The sequence below is a fragment of the Agelaius phoeniceus genome, chromosome 5 (genome assembly GCF_051311805.1).
Source record: "Agelaius phoeniceus isolate bAgePho1 chromosome 5, bAgePho1.hap1, whole genome shotgun sequence".
Taxonomy (NCBI): Eukaryota; Metazoa; Chordata; class Aves; order Passeriformes; family Icteridae; genus Agelaius; species Agelaius phoeniceus.
In genome coordinates, this window is record NC_135269.1 from 64,708,050 (window position 1) to 64,731,668 (window position 23,619).

Here is a 23,619-nt window from a genome sequence, read left to right on the forward strand (position 1 = left end):
CAGATCACTGGGCTCTATTTTGCTTCTTGCTGCTTTTCCTTATCTCATGCCCCACAGGGATGGGGTGATCAATGTCAGTCCATATGTATTGCTAGCCCTGACCACTAGTCAACACCTGCTTCATCAGACACCAAGGCAGATAACTGGAATGATTTCCAAAACTCTGGGCTTAGTATGCCTGTTCACAGGAAGAATAGTAGAAGGGGTTCCTTATTCTTGAGCATTTTGTAGTCAAAAACATCCTGACAACTGCATGAGCCATCTTGGTAACCTCATGGCTGATCTTTGAGTACATTTTGCAGCTGCACTGAATGCAGCTGGCATAATGCCACACATTTCCTGGGAGTTCTGTGATCACAGGGAATATTGTAACATGCCTATATACATTTCCTACCAAGCATGACAGAATAATATCTAGGGTAATTTTCTACCCCTCATGCAAGAAAATATAATGTTCATTGCATACACAGGATCTTAACAGTGGCTTGAGTGGATCCTGACTCAAACTGCTTTCCCAGACCACTGTAATATGTAGGTTTCTTCTGGCAGCCTTGTCTGGAATGCTTGTGACCTTCATACTCAGCTTATTTGTCGAGCAAAAAACCAAACAGTCACAATCCATAACAGATATTCATGCTGGGAAGCTCCTCCAACAAAAGTATCATGATTAAAGACAGGACATCTGGGTGATGCAGTGCAAACACTTCTAACTTCAGTACACGCCTGGTGCCACTGTCTCCTCATTGACCAAATATAACCTTGAGCCAAACCCACAAAGGAAACAGAAACAGCCCCCCACATTCCAGGGGAAAATGTGCTGAATTCATCTGGGGCAGAAGCAGCAGGAGAAAGCAAACACCTGCTGGTGCAACATAATTACACTTGAGGAGTAGGGGACCGCAGTCATGAACAATTAAGAAACCTCTGTACGGAATAAAATTTGTAAAACCTTCAGTTCTTGAGTTAGAAAGCATCCCATATCTGAGTTCTCTGACTATTACATATCAAAATGTGTTAGACTCTGTCTGTGCATCGTCCTTGGAAAATGCGAGACAACATTAGCACCTTGCCAGATCTCTCTGATGAAGGCAGTGAGATGATATCACCTGAAAGTCTCTCAGGTAAGTAAGTCTCCCAGGTAAATAATTAAGATGACAAGACAGAAAATTCTTACTTGAGATGCAAATAGAATCTCATGGCAAGAGAGATTAGCAGCCCTCTGATCCAGTGGAGTGAAAAATATCAGAAAACTGGTATGGCCTACTTCTTCAGGTCAGTGAAAACCTCTAGAGCAAGTAAAAGAAAATATTTCAGAAAAAAAAAATTAGGTAATATGTTCCAAATTCTGAAAAGTTTGGCTTGGATTCCTGGTAAAAGGCTCAAGATATTTTTTTTTTAATTATTATTATTTTATTCCTTTTTTGTTTCTATCTCTCTCTAGTATCCAGGAGACATTGCAATATAATGTACTTGCAATATTTTTATCTTACTTTACTATATATATATATATATATATCAGAATATACACATGCATATATATACTAGAAGGCACAGAGACTCCTGGGACATCTGATTAAAAGTGAACTTTGGACACGATTTTAAAAATGTATAGTGTGGGGCAGAGATGAGAAGAGCACATAACTTTTATAGGATGAATGAACAATATTATTTTGATATGGTTTGTCTTTCAAAAGACAGTACTTTCAAAGGTGTTAAACATCCAACACTTCTACTGACAAGCTACCTTTGAAAAACTGAGGTTCTGAGCTGCTTTAGAAATATCAAAGGCTATAGATAAAACTGAATATAATTTGAAATCAGTTAATCAAAGAATCTGAAAATTCATTATCACTTTGTCCTGACTTTGCTTAGAAGAGCTGTAAAGAGAGCTGCAGAGGTACAATGGCAGAGACAAAACCAAGCAGTAAATGGCAAGGAGTCAGGGATGTTCAGCTCTAAAGGAACATGGTTACTTTACACCTTCTTCTGTAACATGGATTGGATCATGATGGTAGGGAGACTATAAAAAAAGGGAGGAAGAGCTGGTACAGATGTATTCTGGAACAGAATTGTACAGAATACAGCTCCCATTCCTGTCAGAAATGTCCTTGTAATCTCTTGCTAGGCTTGAAATGATTCAGAGTGAATGTTGTCTTGATTCCTTCTTTTGGTTAGGTCCCTGGTCACGTTTGGTTTGGAAAAGTTCAATATACTGATGCTCTTCTTTGATTACTGAAGAGAATTTAAAGACACAACTTGCTAGCAATAAATAAATACAGAAATTCTCAGAGTTTGTTTTCCATCTTTATATATCAACTGCTTCTTGTCAGTTTTCAATCTCTGTAGCATCTGCTAATGTGCCTTACATTTTATTCCTCATAATTAAAATAGATCGATAATAGGGTTTTTTTTTTAGTTTTGGTTGAGTTCAGTTTGGCTTTTTTAGTGTTTGCCTGTTCAAGACTTGAATAACTGAGGACTGGTGTGGTTGTGTCCTTTTCCCATGTCTCCCAAGGAGTCACAGTATGACCTTGGCATGACCATTATTTCGACAGCCTCTCAGCTCCCAGCCTACCTTAGGGCTGACTTGTTAAATGGACTGTCAGGTTTTCCACACAGAAACATTGTTTTCCATTGTACAGTGGCATCCAGCCTTCATGGGGAGATTTAATTTCTCCTGACATTCAAGTAATAGCACAGGAGTATGTCAATGAGGGGGAAACTGCCCAAAGCAAAATTAATATGATCTCTAAAAGGTATCACAGACATACACTTATTGTCTTCCCAAATGTCAATAAATTTTCTCCTCATACTAATCTACTTCTGCTTATAATATTATCTGTTTTGTGCTAGAGAGGTCTCCAAACTATTGCCTTGGCAACCAACAAACATTAATCCATGTGAGATTTTCCTCTTGAAATACTTTCTATATTCGAAACATTATGTAGGAGGTAAATTGCACTGGAACTGGAAAAGATGTGCTGATGATTTGATTCACATTTTTTTCTGCATTTTGCTACAAAATACAGTCCTGGATATTTCTTGTGTGAGAACAAATTCAGCAGCAGTCCGATGGAAAAGGCTCCACTGGCCACGCTTGGACTGAACGTTGATCTGCCCCAGCAGACCTGCAGCATCCTGAACAGTCTAATGAAAGACCCAGTGACACAACACATTTCACTCCAGGCCTGAGGTAGCTTGTGTAACACCAGGTCCTACTCTGCTTTATGTTACCATTCTTAATTTCAGCTGTCACACACACGTAATAGCTCAGTTTCAGGGGACCAAAGCAAGGGTTGCATTTAGCTGGCAAGCGAATGTGCAAAAATTGGCACTTGCATCACTCCTGTATGTTAAAGCACTTTCCAGCTTGCATAGCTGCTGATGTATCACCTAAAAGAGTCTGTCAGAAAGCCCAGGCAAGCAAATAGTGTCACACCTTGGGCTGTCCCTGCAGGTAAGGCAAGCTCTTGGGGTTGAGGTCAGAAAGTGAAGGCATGTTGGAACATCAGCTATAATTAAAGACTGTGGCCTGGTTTGCAAGGCACCAAAATCAGTAGGAAAATTCTTACTTCAATTCAATACTTTAATTCAATAGGGTTCAGATTGCACCTCCAAAAAACAATACCAAGGACTTGAACCCCATCCAGAGCCTCAAATGGACCAAGGCAGAGGCACAACCAGTTTAAAGGACTGATCAAAGTCCACTGATGCTTTTCCAAAAGCTTGCAACAAGTGTCACAGAAGGGAGAGCAATAGTCCAGGCAGGAGGTGACAGAGGTTTAGGATGCCTGTGATGAGGCCACATCCTAATGCTCCTTCACAAAGCACACTTGAAAGTCAAAATGCATGGAGAATATTTTATTCATAAGTGCAAACACTTTCTAGCATTTGTCAATGTGAAACAACACATTGCTCGGGTCTCTGAAGACATGATGTGAACCATAATGTGTGTTATTTCAAAATAACACATAACTTGTCACTAATTATTACTGTAATAATCTGTATTTGAATGAATCAATGGCAATGCATACTTACAGCAAGGAAGGAGCAACTCTAGCACAGGAGAAATTCTGGTTTTGTATTCCTTATGGGAAATAAAGGAAACCTTTTGTAAATAAGGACCATTGTTCCAGACTTACCTCCCGAAGAAAGGTTAAGCCCCTCAGAATGAGTAGATGGTTTCCTTAACATTCAAATTCAACATGGGATTACCTTTTCAGAACTGTTTTCTATGCCTAGTAACACTCATATTCATCCATGGCAGAGCCTAGAGGACTGCACAGCTTGTTTTGGAAAACAGTCATTCTTCTTGTGTGACACCTGGAAGTCCCCTGATAATCTATAGTATTCCAGTCAACTGATATGACAAACTACACCTGAACCCACAGACTAAAATTAAAAAAAGAAAAAAGGAAGAAGAAAGAAAATGCACAAAGAAAGAGTTTCAGCACCAATCAAAATGAAATGGGAACTGCTTCTCCTCACTAGAAATGTAAGACAGGCATATTGTTCACATTGGAATGAATGTATGTGTGTAACAAACTTGAATAATTTTCCAGCCTTCAGCCTTTATATCCAGAGAATTGCATAACATATAAGGGAAAACTTTTGAGGAGGAAAATTTTCAGCTTTTGCATTTTATATGTAGTGGCATTATCACTTAAAGAATCTTTAAGATAGGAGGAAAAAGTAAAACCACATTTTTCCCTCCCCCTAAAAGGAATAGGTTCCTAAAGAAATTCACTTCTCAGTGGCAAAAACAATGCAGTCAGAAAGGTATCAGGCAAGAAACGTAACTAAAGTTGCTAAAGAAACTAAATTTCTTGGACTTGTGGAAATAATCTGATTATACTGTTAAGGAATTTTCAATTTTTTTTAAAAAAATTGGTTTTTAAATTTCTTTATACAAGAAAGCAAGAGTAAGAGTCATTTTCTTAGTGCTCAGATGTTTGTTTGAGCCTTGAACTAAATATTCTGCTATTTATCAGCTGTACTACTCGTTCTGAAAGTCCAGATAGAATTTCCTTGTGCAAAAGCATAGTCCTTGCTTTCAAACACATACAATGTCACTGAAAATAAAACAATGTACAAAAAGCCTGTACAGATTAGAGGCTGAGGCACAAGGATATTGTCTGACATTACTTAAAATTGTTTGAGTAAGATCCTGGAACTGAAGAACATCTATCCATTCACACATTAGCCACAAGACCAATCTTCCCAGCATTATTAACATCCTTGAAACATGAAGGCAAACACATATCTCAACTTATCAATGTCTTAAAAGATTTATTCTTTAAAAGTAGAACAAATGTTCTGTTAAGCAAACTATAACCAATAACAATACTCATTTTTAAAATAACATATTGAATTAAATCAAAGAATCAGACATACATTTTTAATGCTGTTTTAGCAGGAATAAATGTTGAGAACTATGTTTTGACATTAACACGTAGCTGAATGTGTCAAGCTGGTTTGGAGCTTCACAACTCACATAGGAGCTTTAGGAAACACTGTTTCTCTGTGACAACACGGTTTCATAGCAGAAATAAGGAAAGCTGAGAAAAGTAAGGAATTTTTTTTTTGTCTCAAGGGAAATTACAATATTCCAACATCTGTTTTCAAATTAAGTCAAACAGTCAAAATATTGAACTTCTCAGAGCGACAACTTAGGAAAAAAAAATAAATCCGGGAATGTGTGACCCTTGTTTTTTATCATTTTATCTATGTTTTTTCTGGTCAGGGTGTCCAACTTCCTTAGACTGTAAGGAGGAAAAATACACTCCACAGTTCAGCCGTGGCCAAGTCATATCCCAGAATCGAGAAACCTGGAAATGCTTCTGGGTGTGTCCCGTCTCACACGGCACCCTCTGACAGTGAACTCCACCTTATACAAATGATAAACCTGCCTCATCCCTGGTGTGGACCTCTGGCCCAGGATTTGAGACAGAGCTATATGGCTCTTGCTATCCTGCTATCATATAATCCTTACGCTGATCTCTGAGCCTCTCAAAGATTTTAATGTGAGTTAACTGTCCTGTTCAGAAAAGAATGGGCAAGAAAGAGAAAAACCACACAAACCTTTTGCAAACCCTGCTGCTACCCTGAACACACAGAGGTTAATGTCAGATGAATATAATATTATGTGCCTTAGATCAGCACCACAGTCCAAAGTAATGTTTTCATTTGGATAGAACTGGTGGAAAATTTGGATTAAACGGAAACTTCCTTTTTCATTGACAATTCATTTTGATGAAAAACGCCTGCCTAATCCTTGTAATACACTACCAGACAGTCCCATAAGGCAAATTCTCTGCCAGGTTGCTTCACTGCTTTGCCATTGCAGCTCCAACTTATCTGCCAGCTCTGAGCTGGGGAGCCAGTTGTGGTGGTAAACAGTGTGAACTGGTCAGTCACTCGTTTTACACATGCCACAGATCAACTCCTGCATGACAGTGCTTTTCCATTTACCACATATGCTGAACTGCATTTGACCTGGTGGTGAAAGGTTTCATTTACCATTACAGTCACTTCAGCTGTGCAGTCTCCAGTCTGTATGCTGATTTATGGATGGATGGATTTGCATATGGCAAACATCCACACAGCTTTCTAAGTTCACATTTATGCCAATAAATGTAAGGTCAGGGCTATGATCCTAGTATGAGTAATGTTTTTATTAGAAATAGCTCTCCTTGGGGTTTTTGTTGTTGTTGTTGTTGTGGGTATTGTTTTGTACTGTTTTTTTCAATGCATAGCAGTCCATTACAAATCCAGTTTAAGACATAAGGACACTGCTGAAGAAAACAAAGAAAACAACTCTTTATTTCTTCTTATTATTCCTTCTTCCCTTCTTTCCTTTTTTTTCTTGATTTTTCTTTTCTTTCTTTCTTTCTTCAGTCTTGCAATTTCTCTTTAGCAGGTGTGTACATGGGGATCACCTTGTCTCTAGGTGCAGGACTGAGTACATGAATTTATGGCAAAATGTCCACGCTGATCTTGGAGATGGGAACATCAGAACAGGGCAATCCAGCCAGACCAAAAGGCAGCCTCATGAGGAAGCCACCCTAATACTGAAGACCAGCCACAAATGATTAAGGAAAGAACACGAGGACAATACATAATTCCTTTCAGCCCTTATGTCAAAGCTAGAGAAAATTGTGCTGGGTTTTCAGGTGGGGGGATTTTAGTCAGGTTTAGGTTTTTTGCTGCTGTTTTTTGGGTTTGGACTTTTTCTTTGTTTGCTCTTTGGTTTGATTTTTGGGGGATTTTTTAGGGAGGTGGTTTAATAGCATTTGATCTCCTTAATTTCTGGCTTAATTAACTGACTACTGCACAAGGTTCATGGCTGGGTGGCTACAGTATCAACACTGCTAATACCCCTTACAAATACCCCTAAAGTGTCCTGGTTTTCAGAAAAATTTACAATAAGCAAGCTGTCAGTCTTGCCACAAGGTATCTCCAGCTAACATGAACACTGCCTTGATGAAACATCATGACAAATATTCATTCAGTCTTTGTTTCCTGGTATGAGCAAAGATCCACCTCCCACCCACATTCTGTAACAGATTTAGGAATGCAAGACCTTTCATGCTTAAATCATTCACTATGCAATGCAAACGTTTATACCCACTGAAACACAAAACACATCATTCATTATTTTGAAACTTAATTATGAACTAGACATTTACATTGAGGAGGAACTAAAAATAACTTGCAGCCGGGTGTGGTGTAATTTTGCACTGTCTGTGGATCTGGGCCAAGTAGGGGTGTGTAAATAGCTTCATATTTGTATACATTATGTAGGTAAATGCATGCATGCATGCACCTAAGGATATTTCCACAGTTCAGAATTTGGTATGTTTCTTCCCTCTGTTTGGCATCACAGAGGGATAAGCTGAGCCTTGCCAGATCCAAAAAATCCCTTTGCAAGAGCAGGGAAGTGGGAGAGAGCTTCTGGTCTCAGTAGGACAGAACAGGAGAAGGAAGGAGTTTCTCATGTTGCATTTACACTCCATGTACCCTGGTGATGTACTCCATCACCCCACTGGGCTGACAGTTTTGTACAGATGTCTGGTGGTCACATGTCCTTCAGTTATCACTTGAACAGGATCAGGAGTTCCCTTAGAGCACGTGGTCTTTCTTATATATGAATCCCTTGCACGTGTGGTAATAAATAATGCAATTTCTGCCTTCCAACATCATCCATGGCCAGCATTACAGAAGCATCAGGATGCCTCTGTTCCAAGACATCACAGACTTACTCATGAGCTACTCTGTGGGTTGTTCACTGATTGCTAACATAATTTAAGTAACAGCTCTCATTAATTAAATTGATGCCCCTTACAGCCTACTGAAGAACTTCACAGTCAACTGCACCAAAACCAGAAGTTTTTAAAATGTGTTTCCTATTGGATTCTATGCCACAAACGGTTTCTGCTCCTATTTTTAATAGAAAATCTTATTTTTGCTTCCTTCTTTAAATGTATAGTTATCATAAAAAGTGAAAAAATTTAGTGCCTCACCACCCTCTAATGCATTTGAGACTTTCTGCGTTTTTTTAACATGTGACACAGACCACAATAAATTTTAGGGTAATAGAAGTGTCTGCACAAGTGGCTACATCTGAGTGGCTGCAATCTGAGATTCCTCTTGCTGTTTTGCAAAGAGCACTGAGAGCCCATTGACAAGATGTCTGGGGTGAGGGAGCACATGGCCCCGTGCTCACCGTCCCACTTTGTCAGACTGATGTTTGAAAAGGAGCAGGGATTCCTTGCTCACTTGCTAGCCTTAGCAGCTCTTTGGAGTAGCAGGAAAGCAGCTCTGGAGTCTCCTGCTGTGGGGAGACCTCCTGGGCTCTCTCCAACAAGCTCATGTGAGAAGCAATCAGACTAACTTTCACTCAAAGTGCCTGGAGCACTACAATAAATAAGTAATACTCCAGTAAAGGATAAAAGTTTCCACAATGCTGTGCACTTTTTTGATGGGATTTGGAATGGTAATTGAAACAGAACTGCTGTATTATGGAAGCCATATTCCAATATTGTGGTATTACTTTATCAAAAATTACTGTGCTTGAATCAGCAGAACTGCCCAATTTGGGCTCTACCTACAGTCACACAGATGGGCTTCTGCAGAGGGTTTAATGGAAAGACCCATTAACAGGGAAAATGGGACAGGGCTTGGATAAGAGATGACATTCCTTTCCTCAAAAACTCAGTTTAAAATTGGCTGGCCATTCAAAAAATCAGATCACATTCCTACTCAAACATCTACCAGACTAAGGGTCTTTCATAGAGACTTTAACTGATGCTTTGTCCCACTAGACATGAGGATACAATCAATCACAGCAAGGCAGGGAATGATCCTCTGGTGGAGCACAGCAGAAACATGGGATAAAACAGATTAAGAGGGATTATTACTGAATGAAAACTTTCATTTGAGTAGAACTACATTTTGAACAGTTTTTGCATCATTTCTCCCCATTAAATGGGCAGAGCTCAGAAATTTCAAGTGATCCCAACAATTTCTTGGGTTGATTGGTTGATTATTTTCCAAGTGAAGAATAACTTGCATAGCCTCTCAAAAGGGCACTTCACCCTGCAAGTGCCAGGTACATTGAAATCAAAAGGACTACTCATGTGAGTAGGAATTTGTTAGATCAGTCCTTTTTTGTTGTTGTTTTTAATCTCCTGGCAAATATCAAGACAAATCACATTTCATTACAGGAATATTATGTAATAGAACAAATCCCAGAGCCTTTGAATAACAGCCTTTTGTAAATCTAGTGAATTAAATCGCATTTAACTTTGTAAGTTTTTTGGAACAGTGTAACCAGACCAAATAAGTTCACAGAAGCTTTGTGAGAAAGAAGGAGTGTGCTGTAAGTGATTACAGAGGTGACATTAATTATTTTCTGAAATATGGAGGTTGAATTAAATACATCATGGTATTTTAAGGTAAGCAGATGGAGACTACAAAACAGTATCAGGGAAATTATACTGGCAAACTACAGCAACAGTCAGAAGCTATCTCATTATCAAGGGGTAGGTACATAACCCCTATCAATTTTGGAGGTGAACTTTACTTTGGAAACATTTTCTAGCCCTTGTACCTGCCTAATCACAGGTTTTGAAGCTGTTTCAGGCATAAAGGGCTTAGTAAATCATTGTCTCTCCTTATATACACATGCCAATTCTATCTAAACAGAAATGAGGCACAATAAAATATGTAGAAAACTGTCTGACTCCGAGCCGAGTAAGATTTTGTTTTATTCTGTGTTCCTCATTTTTCCACTGTTTGCTTTTACTTTTTCACCTTTTTGGAGACAAAAAGAACTGTGTATTTTGAAGGACACATTTGGTTTTAAACTACAACATTCAGCTTTATGTAGCTGAGCATGTACTGAAGTATGGCAGCAGAATGGAACAGTGAAATGCTGGGCAGTTTGTAAGGAAGATTAAAGTAATGATTTTTTTGGCTGGCACCTGGGTCAGATACTGACATAATACAGAATAATACTCAAATCCTTTACATTTCTTTCAGTCCTATCACACTTATCTGCCAGATATTCAATGAAGGTCTACATCTGCTTACTGCTTAGATCTTGTGCTTTTTTCCCCCCCTTCATTGGGGGAGAAGGAAGAGTGGCTTTTTTAGCTTATCTTTTATGAAATATTAAAAGAGGCAGAAAATGTATAGTACTTGGAGACCTGATATTGCTTCTTAAGATTCATTTTTCCCCAAGTGGTCATTATTAGAGTAGATCAATTTAAGGTGTGGGAGTTTCCATACCAGTGAATAGGTTACAGTTTTATGGCACTGCTTTTCACAGTACTTTGAAATGCAATGATCTTTGCCAGGAGCTAGCTAGAGAATTATTTACATATCCCCCTTCCTACCTCAGCTGACCATTCACATGCAAATGGGAACTTTGACAGCTCCTCCACACATTTATGAAACCCAATGATCTGTCCATTTTTCAACTCAGAATGAAAGCCATGACAATGCCTTAGAATAAAGGCCTGCCAGACTCTAGATTAGTTTCTTATTCTGCAATACTGAATATGAAAAAAAAAAATCCAACTTTATTGGAATGGAAAATTTGGGGAGCACAGTGAATGCCTATTAGTCATAAAATAAGTCTTGATTTCTTAGACACCATCTGGGGGACAGTAAGTTTAAAACATATTTGAAAAGCATAACTGAAGTAAGCTCTTGGTTTTTCCTCCAAAAAATAACTCAGCCCCTCAAAACGTGATTTTTAGAATAGGCTCAAGTCATTGCACTGTGGGCACCATGGCATCAGAGGAGGAAAATGAAAAGCAGACATTTAAACTGGCCCTGCCAGTTAAACCCTGTGTTTGAAGAAACTTGACTTGTACTACTGAGCACAGTGGGTCCCAGAACAATTCACCTCTGCATTTCAGGGGGAGGTCCATGGCCTGGCCCTGCACATGCAAGCAATTGCCTCTTAAACCCTGAGATCTGACTGGGCAGTTCAGCTCAGGACAAAACTGTGCTTTCATGGTGATTATCAAAAATCATCACTATTCTTCACTCTCGCCAATTTTTACTTTTAAAGGAAAACTTGTCTTAAGACTTAAAGTCTTTCCTGATGAGCTCTCGGTATCTTATAACCAGAAACAAGTACACATTTCCTTGTCTAGAAAGCTGTATTTCACCTCTCCTCATACAATTTACATACATTGATCACTTCCATATGTCTGGCATAAGGTAAAATAGTTTCTATGCATAGTAATGGGGGTGAACCTACAGTGAAATAAAATTCAGTATTTATCATATTCCTACATACTGGCAGAAAAAAAAAATTAAGAGAGTGGTAGTTATGAGAAACAACCTTAAGGGGCTGTTTATGGTCTCAGCTATGGAAATTGTATTAAAAAGCTACAAGATGCATTGCTCAGACATGTCCTCATTCCCTTTGGTAAAATGTCAATTAGCAGCATCAGGGGTCTAAATATGCAGCACTGCAGTCACAGTTATGATATTACATTTGGTTTACACCAGAATAGTTCATAACTGCTTCTAACAATACACATGGTACTTGACATTTGTCTCTCTGAAAACATATGAAAAAGTACTTTGATACCAGTAAACAGGACCTTTTCATTGCTCTCAGCTGGTCTGTTTACCAGCCTCAAGAATTGAACTTGGCTCTTCTAGCACCTGCAAAACTGTAAGAAAACCATGTAGCATGTGGCCAAGTAAGACACCATGGTTAAACACGTTAAACTACCAACTTGTGTCTGAAGTTCAAAAGAACATCAAAATCACACGAAAACTTGTATTTTCCCTGTGTTTCTTAATTAATGGCATGAAAATGGTTAGCTTATTACAGAAAAAGAATGCTATTCAAAACAACAATTACATCATGTAAGTGGCATGAGGAAGTATAAAAGCAAAGAAAAACATTCCTTGAGATAATTCACTGAAGATAAGATTTAAATGCTGCATTTAAGGTATGTGGAATATATGAAACAGAAATTTTATTTTCATAGGCCAGGCTGACAAAGGAAACAGGTGCTTTCTTATTTATTTAAGGAATGAGGATGTGAATCTTTCTGAGATGCAAAATTCTACTTATATATTTATTATAGCACTTTATCCTTATTATTAGGTCTGAACTAGGGCTGTCAAGCAACAGTTTTCCAGTGAGTGAGTCACAAATGATAAGCAATTAGAACTGACTCAACTGATTACTGAATACTTCCCCAAGTGTCTAGGAAAGGGTGCCCTCATCCTGGAGAAGGCTGGGGAATATCTGGGGTATGGAAAGTCATAAAAAAGGATGTGTGCCCAAAGAAAGAGAAAGTTTTTGTCCAGAGTATCTTAGGAAGGAAAGACATACACTTGAAGGAGCCAGAGAATGTTTAGCACCAGTGGCTTGGTAAGGTATGTTCAGACTGAGTAGAAAGGGAGAAATTGCCCCTTAGTTTCATCTGATAATCACAAGAAAAAATAAACAAACAAACAAAAAACCTCAAACCACTTAATTTTAAACCCTCTTAATTTTAAAATATGACTATCAGCCATGATAAAAAAAAAAAACAAACCCTAGCTTAAACTCAGAGAAATTGCCCAGAATCTCACGAGCACACACACACAATTGGTAGACAACACTGCAAAGACTGAGCACAAAGGCTCTTCTCCAGAGCCACTGTAATCACCTTCACAGTGTGTTTAGCTTGAAATAGAGGTGGATACTCCAAAAATCATTTTGAAGAGCTCCTGTCTAAAATTGTCAGGAATATCCAAGTTAGATATGCTTCCTGGATAATAGGGATGTGTTTCATGTCATAGGTACACACAGCTGTGAATATTACTATTATAATCACTTTAAAGTACCTGTAAGGCCTTTCTGTGTTGATCAAAAATAAGTTCTGACTCAACTTTGAATACACACATTAATGGGATTATTCTGAGAGCAGGATACAGCTCTGAATAAGCATGGAAAATCTCTGACCTCCAGCAATTCCTCAGGAAATCACTTAATACCACTTTACAGGTGAAGAAGCTGACAGAGAATAGCCAAGGAATTAATAGGATTTCACATTTATGGTACTTTCTTTGATTCTCTTTACAGTACAGAGTTTCTGTGTATCATCAGCTGAGGTGCTGGGTTTCTGTTAATGTCTAACCTCCATTTGTAGGTGATGTAGGTGAGATGAAATAAAAACTTTCCTGATTTATGACTATTGTCCAGTAAAGAAGTGACTCCCAATTCAGGTTTAAAGAATGATGAAACACACAAATTTGTAAAAGGATGCAAGAAAAGGACGTAAAATATCCGGTAGTTTCCCATTACAGATGAGGAAAAAAATCTGAACAATTAGAATTAGAAATGTATGTAATTTTTGGTCTCAATTCTACAAGCTGCAGAGAAAAGCAAAATTATCAACATATAATATTGTTGCTAGTCCTTTAGAATGAGCTATTAAAAATTTCCTTCAATTTTAACAAATTCCTGAATCTTTTCACTTGCGAAGAAATCTCACTTGCCAACTTGTTGCAGGTAAGTTTTTATGGCTAGAGAACAAACAACTAGGAATACACATTTGGAACAAAAATACAGACTGAAGTTTACCAAACTGATAACCCAAAAGCCAACATCCTGGAGTACTGCTTTGCTGATGTTTGTGACCTTGCAGAGAAGTGACAACTAGAGCTCTTTGGAAAAGAAACCACACCTTCCTGTACGACTGAATAAACACTTGATCTTGTTGGGTGGACTCTTGACACTTCTTGGAAAAGCAGCAATTCAGAATGAAGATATTTCCTAAGTCTGCAATTTGCAGGTACCTCAATATTTATGTTGTTGTCTACAAGGCCATCAGAGCAGGAAGTTTTGATAGAGTCATTCATCTGCTGTAGTAGAAGTGAATATGGACATCGTTTCTGCTGTCCCTCCCATCACTCAACAGGAACTGGATTTATCACATGGGCCTAGCAGGATGGAGATCTTGGAAAGGACCTCCTGTGGTGGAGGAGAGACAAAGTTTGCCTACAGATACTACAGAGCAATACGAATCATTATTGATATGACCTTTGTTGTGCTTTGAGAAAAAATGCTTCTTTAGGAGTCAGAACTATTTCAGACTACACATTCATGCAAAAGTAATGAAGTTGCACTAGGAAATCCATGAAAAAATTCAAAATAATATTAACACCCTAAAATCATCACTTCATCTTAAGGGACCTCATTCTGTGCCTTGGCCACACGTTGGATCTGTGTCTACCAAAGAGGAGTTATTGCTATTCCAGCATCAGCTGGAGATGAAAGCTGTGCCCTGCACTCTCTGCAGCTCTTTTGGATGCTTGTAAGCTGCATTTATCATGTGATTCCTCTAGAAAAGGCCACCAACCCATCCCCCTTAAAGGCAGCTCTAAATCCTTTAAATTATCTCACAGAGCTTTTTTGTGTCCTTTTCTCATACAAGGCTGGAATTTCAAAAGGAGCCAAGAGGGGCCGTCAGAACCAACACGAGCTTTGCTTCATTAGAGTAAGGAGTAAAGGAGAGCTTTCTTTTTCCTCCTTCCACAAGTTAGATGAAAGCAAATAACTACTTCATTCCTCAGATTGCTCCCTGTAAGATCCAACTTTGCATGAAAATATTTATAAGAGATGAGAATTTTATTTGACTGTTCGCTTCTAAAGTTTCTGCAACATCCAGCTGGAGAGATAAGCAGGCAGCCCAATAAATGTCAAACAACTTTAAAACATTAGAAGAATGGCAAAAACTTCTGACTTTACTGTGTTTGGCTATCAAACAGCAAAGGATGAAAACTAGATGTGACACAAAGTAGAGTAGTGCTCACACATTTCACAGATTGCTGTAGATATGTCCAGTTCAAGGGGGATCTGTAATCCCCAAAGGGAGAAAAGAATCCCCCAAACTTTAAATCTATTCAGAATTTTTAGAAATCAATAAATTAGGTTTCATCCCACTCTCACTATTGAAATAGTTCAGCTGAAAAAATGTAGACTCGGGGTCAAGACACCTGTCCTTTGAATAGCACATATACACAAGGATTTTTATTTGCAAACCACGCTCTATGAAATTGAATCTTGAATATGTTTTTCTCTTTAAAGTGCAGAAACATTCAGACGGTAATGGAGCTAGCCAGGGGACAGCTTATTGAAAGCTCTAAATGATTAAGCCATTAAATTAGTAAAGCTCTGTAGCCCCAGACAGTCACTTCCAGCATGTGTCACTGGATTTGGGATGAGCTTATTAAGGAGGTGAGACATGGGAAACAGGAGAAGTAAATTAGGTAATTGTTTTAAGAGTGTGAAAAATGTAGCAGTACTGTTATTTCTTTCTACACCGCAAGTTTGGTGCAAATTTAGACAGAGTCACAGGTGACCTCAAGATCACAGATACTGAGTTCTTATGTATATTTAATCAGCTCAATTTTTACACTGCTTTAAATACTCATTTAGGCAAAAACAGTTTCTTAAATTAGGAAGATTCGGATCAGAATACAGCTTAAGTTCTTCCATAGCAGTTAATCAGTACCTTCTTTTGATACATTCCCAGAGAGAAAGAAACTAAATAAATGAACAAGAAGCTTAATTCCTGTTACTGTCAATGAGAAGTGATGAGCACCCTTAAAGTCTCATTCAGACTGCCTAAACCAAGATTAGCTCTCTGGAGGTATCTCTCCTTCCCCTGAGAGTGAAAAGAGCCTCAAGTGGCTGACTGTGTCAGTCACAAAGAAAGAGAAAGACACCACAGAGAACCTCCTGTGGTGCAAGAGAAAGGTTACAAGACTCTTAAGATTTCTGACGCTCTCAACAGCTGGGGCCATCCTTTTCTCTCTTGTATATTCAGATGCTATCCCACTTGGAAAAAATAGGAAAAGTCAAGTAAAAGCACTATCCCCACAGTTATTCTCACTATTCACAGCTGTTACTGGAAGAGAGCAGCTAACCTATAGAAGGCTGTATGTGGGAGGACCGTGAACTTGCAGACATTTCTGAAGGGAGCTCTAATCCTGCAAGGGAAGGAATTTGCTGAATTGCCCACCAGCACAACAGCAGCAACAATTTTTACATGTAACCTTAGTTAACAAGAGCACCATAACAGGTTACAGTACCTCCATTAAAAGTTTGACATGGAACTCCCAGGGTCCACCCCACACATTTGCTTAAAAGTAAGTGTGTGGGAGCCTGAAAATAATTTTACCCTTTTTAGTTGTCAAACAACTGGAAAATGTCACAACCACTGACACCGCTTAGAAGGATTTGTTTTCTTCTCAGTCACTTAGGCACTGCCTCAGGTGAAGATGTGATTTTGCTTCAGATTAACTGGGGTCAACTCAGGCTCCAGCTGATGAAGAAAATGTTGAAAATACTGGAACAACTTTGTATTGCAGGCACTTCCATTGTAGCGTTCCAGGTATGCACATGAGGGAAAAGTCTGTGGGCCAGAGGAAGTAAATAAAGAAGATTCTCCAGCAGCAGCTGTGGGCATTACAGGCCATATGCACAATCAGTGATGAAGCAAACCAAAACCATATTAAAAGGATCACAGTATAGTAATGCATTAAATTAAAACTGAAAAACACTTCCAAGAAAAAAGCACGAGTTAAAAATACAAACAATTTCATGGCTTCTTTTCAGGTGGGAACTCCATGGAAATTCTTTCTGTGCATACGGAGTTGCCTGCAGGAGAGATTATAAAAAATAACCCATTTACATTGTAACAACCTGCTATGAGTGGGTTTCTCATTTTAAATACTGTTTTGCTAAATGTTATGGGATAAGTATACACCTGAATAAACCCCAAGCAAATAGGTAAGTACCTCAGTCCTGATCAAAAGCTTCAAGCACAGAAGTAAATTTTAAGGCAGATTTCACATATCAGAAGATTCACCGAGCTCAGTGTAACTATGGATATTTAAATTCCCCACTAGGTCAGTTTTAAAGATGCTGTTACAAACAATACAAGTAAGTGCTGCACACCTTGTCTGCAGCAAAGGAGTAGAGTTTCCATGGCTGTCAATACAGCACCTTCCATGAATAATTCAGTCATTTGCAAACCATACACTAAAAATAATTATAGAGAACTCCAGCTTCTCAGAAAAGTGAGGCTCTGTAATTCAGAAACCACTTTTTCCACTAGAATTAAATGGGAAAGTTGGAAATGCAAAATGAGAATGCTGGGCTAGGTTTTCACCCTCCTTGTTCCAATTACACTGCCAGTCTCAGGCCCTAATTAGCTAGCTGAAAATTTCCCTATATAGGCAAGATCTGAGCTTAGGCACTTCCTTCATCAGCTTTTCTCTCTTGTCAGCCTGTGAGCTGTCAGAGCCAGGCAGGGTAGTCCTACCACCTCCCTGAGAGCTCCCAGGTCTTAGGAAGACCCCAATCAACCAGCTGATAGAAAGACCAAGAAACAGATCTTCCCTGAAAGACTCATTATTTTGGGGCAAATAAAAAAAGCTGACGTGGCTATGGATGCATCTGGTACCTTCACTGTCCTGCAGCCTCCTGCACTGACTGAACTGTGAGGTCTGAGAGCACTGGAGCTGTGCAGAAATTTTGTCACAAATGATGGAAGGTGGAGATGCAAATGTTCCTGGTTTACTTTCCTTCACAGACTTCTTCCTAAATCAGGGCTGTTCTCTCACTTTCAGGCATGTCAGAGAGGCTTTTCCCTCAGACAGCACTCTTACAAGATAGTTTAAGCAAAGGTTTTTAAGCAGACACCTTGAAATCTGAGACAAACTCCAATACTGGTCCCAGCTCAAGAGAAACAAGCTCCCCTGCCAATATTTCTCTCCCCATTTCCTTCTCCCACTTTGTCCTGCTTTCCCAATATTTGCAGAGGTATTGAATTGTGAGTTATAAAGTTTGAAGGAAAGGAAAAACCACAATCAAACCCACTGGCAGGTCATCAACTACAACCAGACTGGGTGAACAAACTACAAGCCAGGTATCATATTTACATTAGTTACATACAGGTAATTCAGTGTGGTGCCATTCCTCCCTCATCACCCCACGTGGGACAGATTGAAACAGACAGAAGTTTTGCCATTGCTTTCACTAGGGCCAGGATTTCATCTGGATAAAAATCCATGCTATAAAATTGTAAATCAACTGCACATCAAGGATGGAGTAGTTGTCACTATCACTGCAACTTTAAACAAGACACTTACTTTTAATATGGCTTGAATTGAAGCCAGAGAGTAATAGAGCTAAATCTGTGTGCAATGCTTTTCCACTTACTTTTTCTCAAGTAATATGTATCCAATTGAGCAACAATAACAAAGGAGAACCACACATGTACTCTTGCAAAACATACTTACGGCGTTTAGTAATTTTCAATAGACAAATAAGACGTGACAGATGGATTTGAGAAAGTTGGGTTGACAAGATTTACTCACGTGGAGGCAAAAATCAGGGTTGCTTTATGAAAAAAATCTGGAAATCAAGGAATTGTTAATGGAAACTTTCATTGGGCTTATTTGTTTATATTTAAAGGGTACTATAGCTGGTTCCATCTCTGCTATGTGCTGTTCCCTCCCCATGCAGAGGACAGCAAAAGAAAATACAAAACAATAAACGATACAAGAAATCCATCTGGAGTTAAGGTTATATTTATTGTTTTAAACTTTGCACACTCAACTTGATCACCATCTTTCTGAGAACTCTGTGCTCAATAGGAGTTTCCTGAACAGAATCTGTGACCTGGTGACACAATATAGAGACTTAAAACCAACATCAGAATTGAAGTCAATGGTATTAGAAAAAACACACCAAAAAAAAAAAGGCAAGAACAAAGCCCCCTACACTCTTTAAGGGATGATTCTTTTTCTTTTCATACATCAACAATGACATTTCTTTTTACTCTACAATAAGGACACAAAGTCTTTGAAGGACACAAGAAGAGGATCTCAGTGGTTGAAGAGCTCAACAGAGCTTTCAGTTTTATGGCTGGTTGTACCACATTTAGGCTATGATCCAGCATTAAGTGACTTCAATGAACTTTGGATCAGGCTTTTAATCATATCAATTCCTTTTGACTGAAATAAGGAGATGAGTATCATCTGAGCAAAACCTTTCCAATCCACGTACAAAGATGAAAATGCTCGGAAACTTTATAAAGTACAGGGCAAAACCCAGAAGCCACTGAACAGGAGTTTCACCACAGATTTCAGGTGGACAAGGATTTCCCTACTGCTCTCCTCAAATTTCCTTTCTTTAATATGGCAGCAGAATCCAGGTGATGTAAACCAAATAACCAGCACTCTGTTTCACAATAAACAGAAAGAATCTTTTCAGATCACAGACATGGCCTCAACATATGCACTTAAAACACTTTCTCTGCCATTTCCCATCCAAACCATGCCCTGTATGATGCTTCTAATCTTCTGCAAGACTGGATGATATGACATTAAGAGGAAGTAAGAACAGGAGTTCACCAAAACTTCTGTCCAGCAACCCGGGAAATGGCAGAGCTAATACCAGGCCTTTGAAAGCAAGTGACCATAGGAAATCAAGGTTGGCAGGGATTTAACCCTTCATGACTCATTTTGCTAACTTTTAAAGCAAATGCCTGAGCTTTTTAACCATGTTTGACATCTAATTAGTCGAGACAAACAAGAAGTTAAAATACATCCTTGATTTTCTTTTGAAATAAAGCACCAACAATTAGCTCCAAGGTATTTGTTTAGCCAAACAACAAGCATACATCTTAACAGAAAGCACAATGACGGTCAAAGAAAAGTGGAGTCACCTGGGTCGTTCTTTTCACCCTGCATGTTTGGGGTTTTTTTTTCAATATCGTAAGTTTATTTTACCCAACCACATCTCTTCATGGAGATGAGGAATGGGTAAGTAACTGAGTAGCTTCTTTTTCTACTTGCAAGCAGTTTAAATAGAGATGAATCACTTGGTATCACCTAGTCACATGGCGGTGAAGTATATCCAGAGAGATAAGTATTAGCATGTGAGCTATTCTGTCAGTGCCTAAAAGACGTATTTTCAATACCCACAGCGCTCAAGGATGTTCCTACGCAAGGTGTTAACACTGATCTGTGCACTGAGCACTGTGCTGGAAGCAAAATTTCTCTGGAGAAGCACCAGCTGACAAGGCTTAGTCTTCCCTGACTAACAGTGATATCCCCATACCTGGGATCAACGCAGCAGCACTCTCCTATTGACCTGGCCAAGCATTTACACCAGTATTTAACATTAAGCATGCAAGCAGTCCCATCTGATTTTTAGAGTTACACGTTTGAAGTCAAATATGTGAATCAAAGGCTACAGTGTGAATTCCTGTAAGTCTTCAGACTTCAATTTGCTTTGGATTAAGTACACATTTCTGTCTTCACTAGATAGGAAACAGGGTTGCTCGCCATTTGAACACATTTTTGTTGCACAGTGACCCACCAAGTATGAAAGAGTTTTGATGTTCAACTCAGTTTCCTGTCTTCCTCATATAGGACTGACCATACAGCAAAATTTGATATTTGATATTTTAAAAGATGAAAATGAGAGTCTTTATCCCAGCAAGAGCAGAACTGGAAAACAACCAATCGGCAAAGTAGCAAAATATTTTTTAAAGGGTCCACAGATACAGCACCAGCAGGGTGGAAAAAAAAAAAACTAAGAGAAAAAAGAGACAAGAAAAAAAGAAAACCACTATCAGTCACATTTGGCAACTCTTTGAAATTAGTTTCTGTGCATTTAGCCAATATGAGCAGGGGTAGCAGACTTCAGCCATAGATAAACTTTAAAAGGTGAAAAAAACCCCAACAATAATTAATTAGGCATTAAACCCTTTTACAGGATATTTTTACAGCATTTATGCTTCTGTGTACTCATCTGAGTTTCAATATGACTGCAGAAGTTTGGAAGCAATTAAGAGTTTTTTAATGAGTTTTCTGACATGACATGTAGTTACTGTAGAAGCTTTCTTTAGACTCCATGACTCAAAAAAGCCAATTTTGTGTTAAATACAATTTTTTTTTCTCATTAACAGACTCTGAACCCCTTAAACTGTTCTTTTCATTCATATATTTTCAAGTTTAAATACACACAAATATGCACATATGTGTTCTTTAAGAAAACCCGGCACATGCATTTATTTCACACAAAGCATCCAAGTTTTGCAGGTGCTTAATTCTTTATTTCATCTGGAGTGTGAAATGACGCCTGCCCTGTATCAGAGAGGATCTTCCCCCCTCTCATTTGCAGCACGAGAAAGATGAAAAAAGAAGGAAAACGTATTCCTACTGGCAGGAGATGTACTGACACTATGCTGTAAACTGAGATTGACATCTATGACCAGGCATGCACACACATGTTCTCTTTTTCCCTCTGTAGAAGCAATGTGTCATTTTTCCTCTCTCCTTTCAGAACCGTAGCTGCAGCTCCTTCTCTCAGCCATCAATAACCTAAGAATTATGAGGAGGGAGCTCTTCAGAGAGATGTGTATGTACCTAGGTGTACAGCTCTCCGTTTAAAAAAATACTCCACAGCTCTTACATTTTAAACTTCTTTCCCAGTTGTACATTCTCCAGATTTCACGAATTGTTCTGAAAACGTACTTAGAGTGGAACTGTGCTGATAAAGTAAAGAGCCTGTCTACTTCACTGCTCTCCTTTAATACTGGCACTATTATACAAAAGTTAATTACTGACAACTGCAGTGTGAGTGGCATTACACAATTTCAAACATAAACGTAATCTCACAGCTCTCTTTCTTCAGTTACACCTTCCCTGTGATCTCTAATGACACACATCAGACTACACCAAAAACAACCCTGGTTCAAATAAATCGCACTGCATTAAACATCCATAGGCAGCATTTTCTGGTGCCTAGCAGTCCTCTCCTCCTTTTCTGGACTGATCTGTTCCTTTCAGTTTATAGTTTCTTGGCAAACCCACCATCTACTGCTTATGTTAGGCATCTGATTGTCAGATTTGTACAAACTGAATATTCATGACTTGAAAATTAACCACTTCATGCCTAAAATATATTAAAAAATATATATAAATCTTTATCCATTCCATGATGTTTAAAGCAGATCTGAAATTGTGGCTGCACTGCAAGCTCAGCACGGGGGAAGTGAGCTGGGTGGCCAAACGCGACTCATCGTTTTGAAGAGTAAAGTCCGGTGAAATAGCACAAGACTGAAAAAATGCTCTAACAGGGATCTGCACGATCCGGAGTCCTCGTCTGCAATCGCAACTAACTCTTCTTTGTCTGGGTTTAAACTGCCTGGTACCGACCGCAGCACGGAGAGGCTTTTTAAGAAAATGTTTTCAGGAATTTCTTCTAATGTCAGTTTCCCCTTTGGAAGATAAGGAAGAGCAGTGAGGAAGGTGAGGAGGGAGGGAGCGACGGGGCAAAGAGAAAAGAGGTTCGGAGGAAAACCGAGAATAAGAGAGAACAACAGACTTACCTTTATACGACAATTTGAGCCTTGGCACATTATTCTTCACATGCTGGCAGTTGACTCTTCCTGCTAGTAATACTCCCAAGGAAAGCAAGGCAATCCCCCTGAGCCAGCCCATGCTGCAGCAGCCACCGTAGGGTCCCCGCCAGCCGCAGCCGTGGCGCTCCCCGTCCTGCCGGGCGCCGCCGGGGAACTTCAGGCAACCTGGGGAGCGGAGGTAACAGGTGATGGGGGTGGGCTCCGCTCCGCGCCCGCCGCGCCCCGACGCCGCTGCCGCCCCGGCCCCCCGCTCTTCTTCTCCGCCGCCGCCGCCGCCGCCGGGGCAACTTGGAGCCCCTCTCACGCACACGCCGCGGGCCGGAAAGGGAGGCAGCCCCCGAGCGGCGTGCGGCGGGGGGGCGGCATGCTGCGGGCGGCGGCGGCGGCGCGGGCCGGGGGCAGGGGCCGGGGCCGGGCCGGGCCGGGCCGGGGCGGGCCCCGCTCCGCTCCGCTCCGCTCCGCTCCCCCGCGCAGGGCGGGCGGGTCCCGGCGGCGGGGGCGGCCCCGCGCTCCCCGCGCTCCGCCGGGGACACCGCGCTGCCCGCGCTCCCGGAGCGCCTGACAATGGATGGGAGCGCCGGCAGCGCGACCCCCCCCCGCCCCCCCGTCCTTCCCCGGCTGTCACAGCACATGCAAGGAGCTTAAAAAAAAA

General features: G+C 39.9%; 1 protein-coding gene across 2 annotated transcripts in view; it reads right to left on the minus strand.

Moving 5' to 3' along the window:
- SEMA3A (semaphorin 3A) overlaps nucleotides 1-23,619 on the minus strand; it is a 165,315-nt gene that overhangs the window by 141,480 nt on the left and 216 nt on the right. Inside the window, exon 2 of one of the 2 annotated variants that reach the window (XM_077179195.1) lies at nucleotides 22,935-23,132. In XM_077179195.1, the coding sequence (XP_077035310.1) occupies nucleotides 22,935-23,132 (198 nt within the window). Of the gene's footprint in view, nucleotides 1-22,934; nucleotides 23,536-23,619 lie in introns of those variants that run through there. The other variant, XM_054631159.2, reaches the window with a different exon arrangement.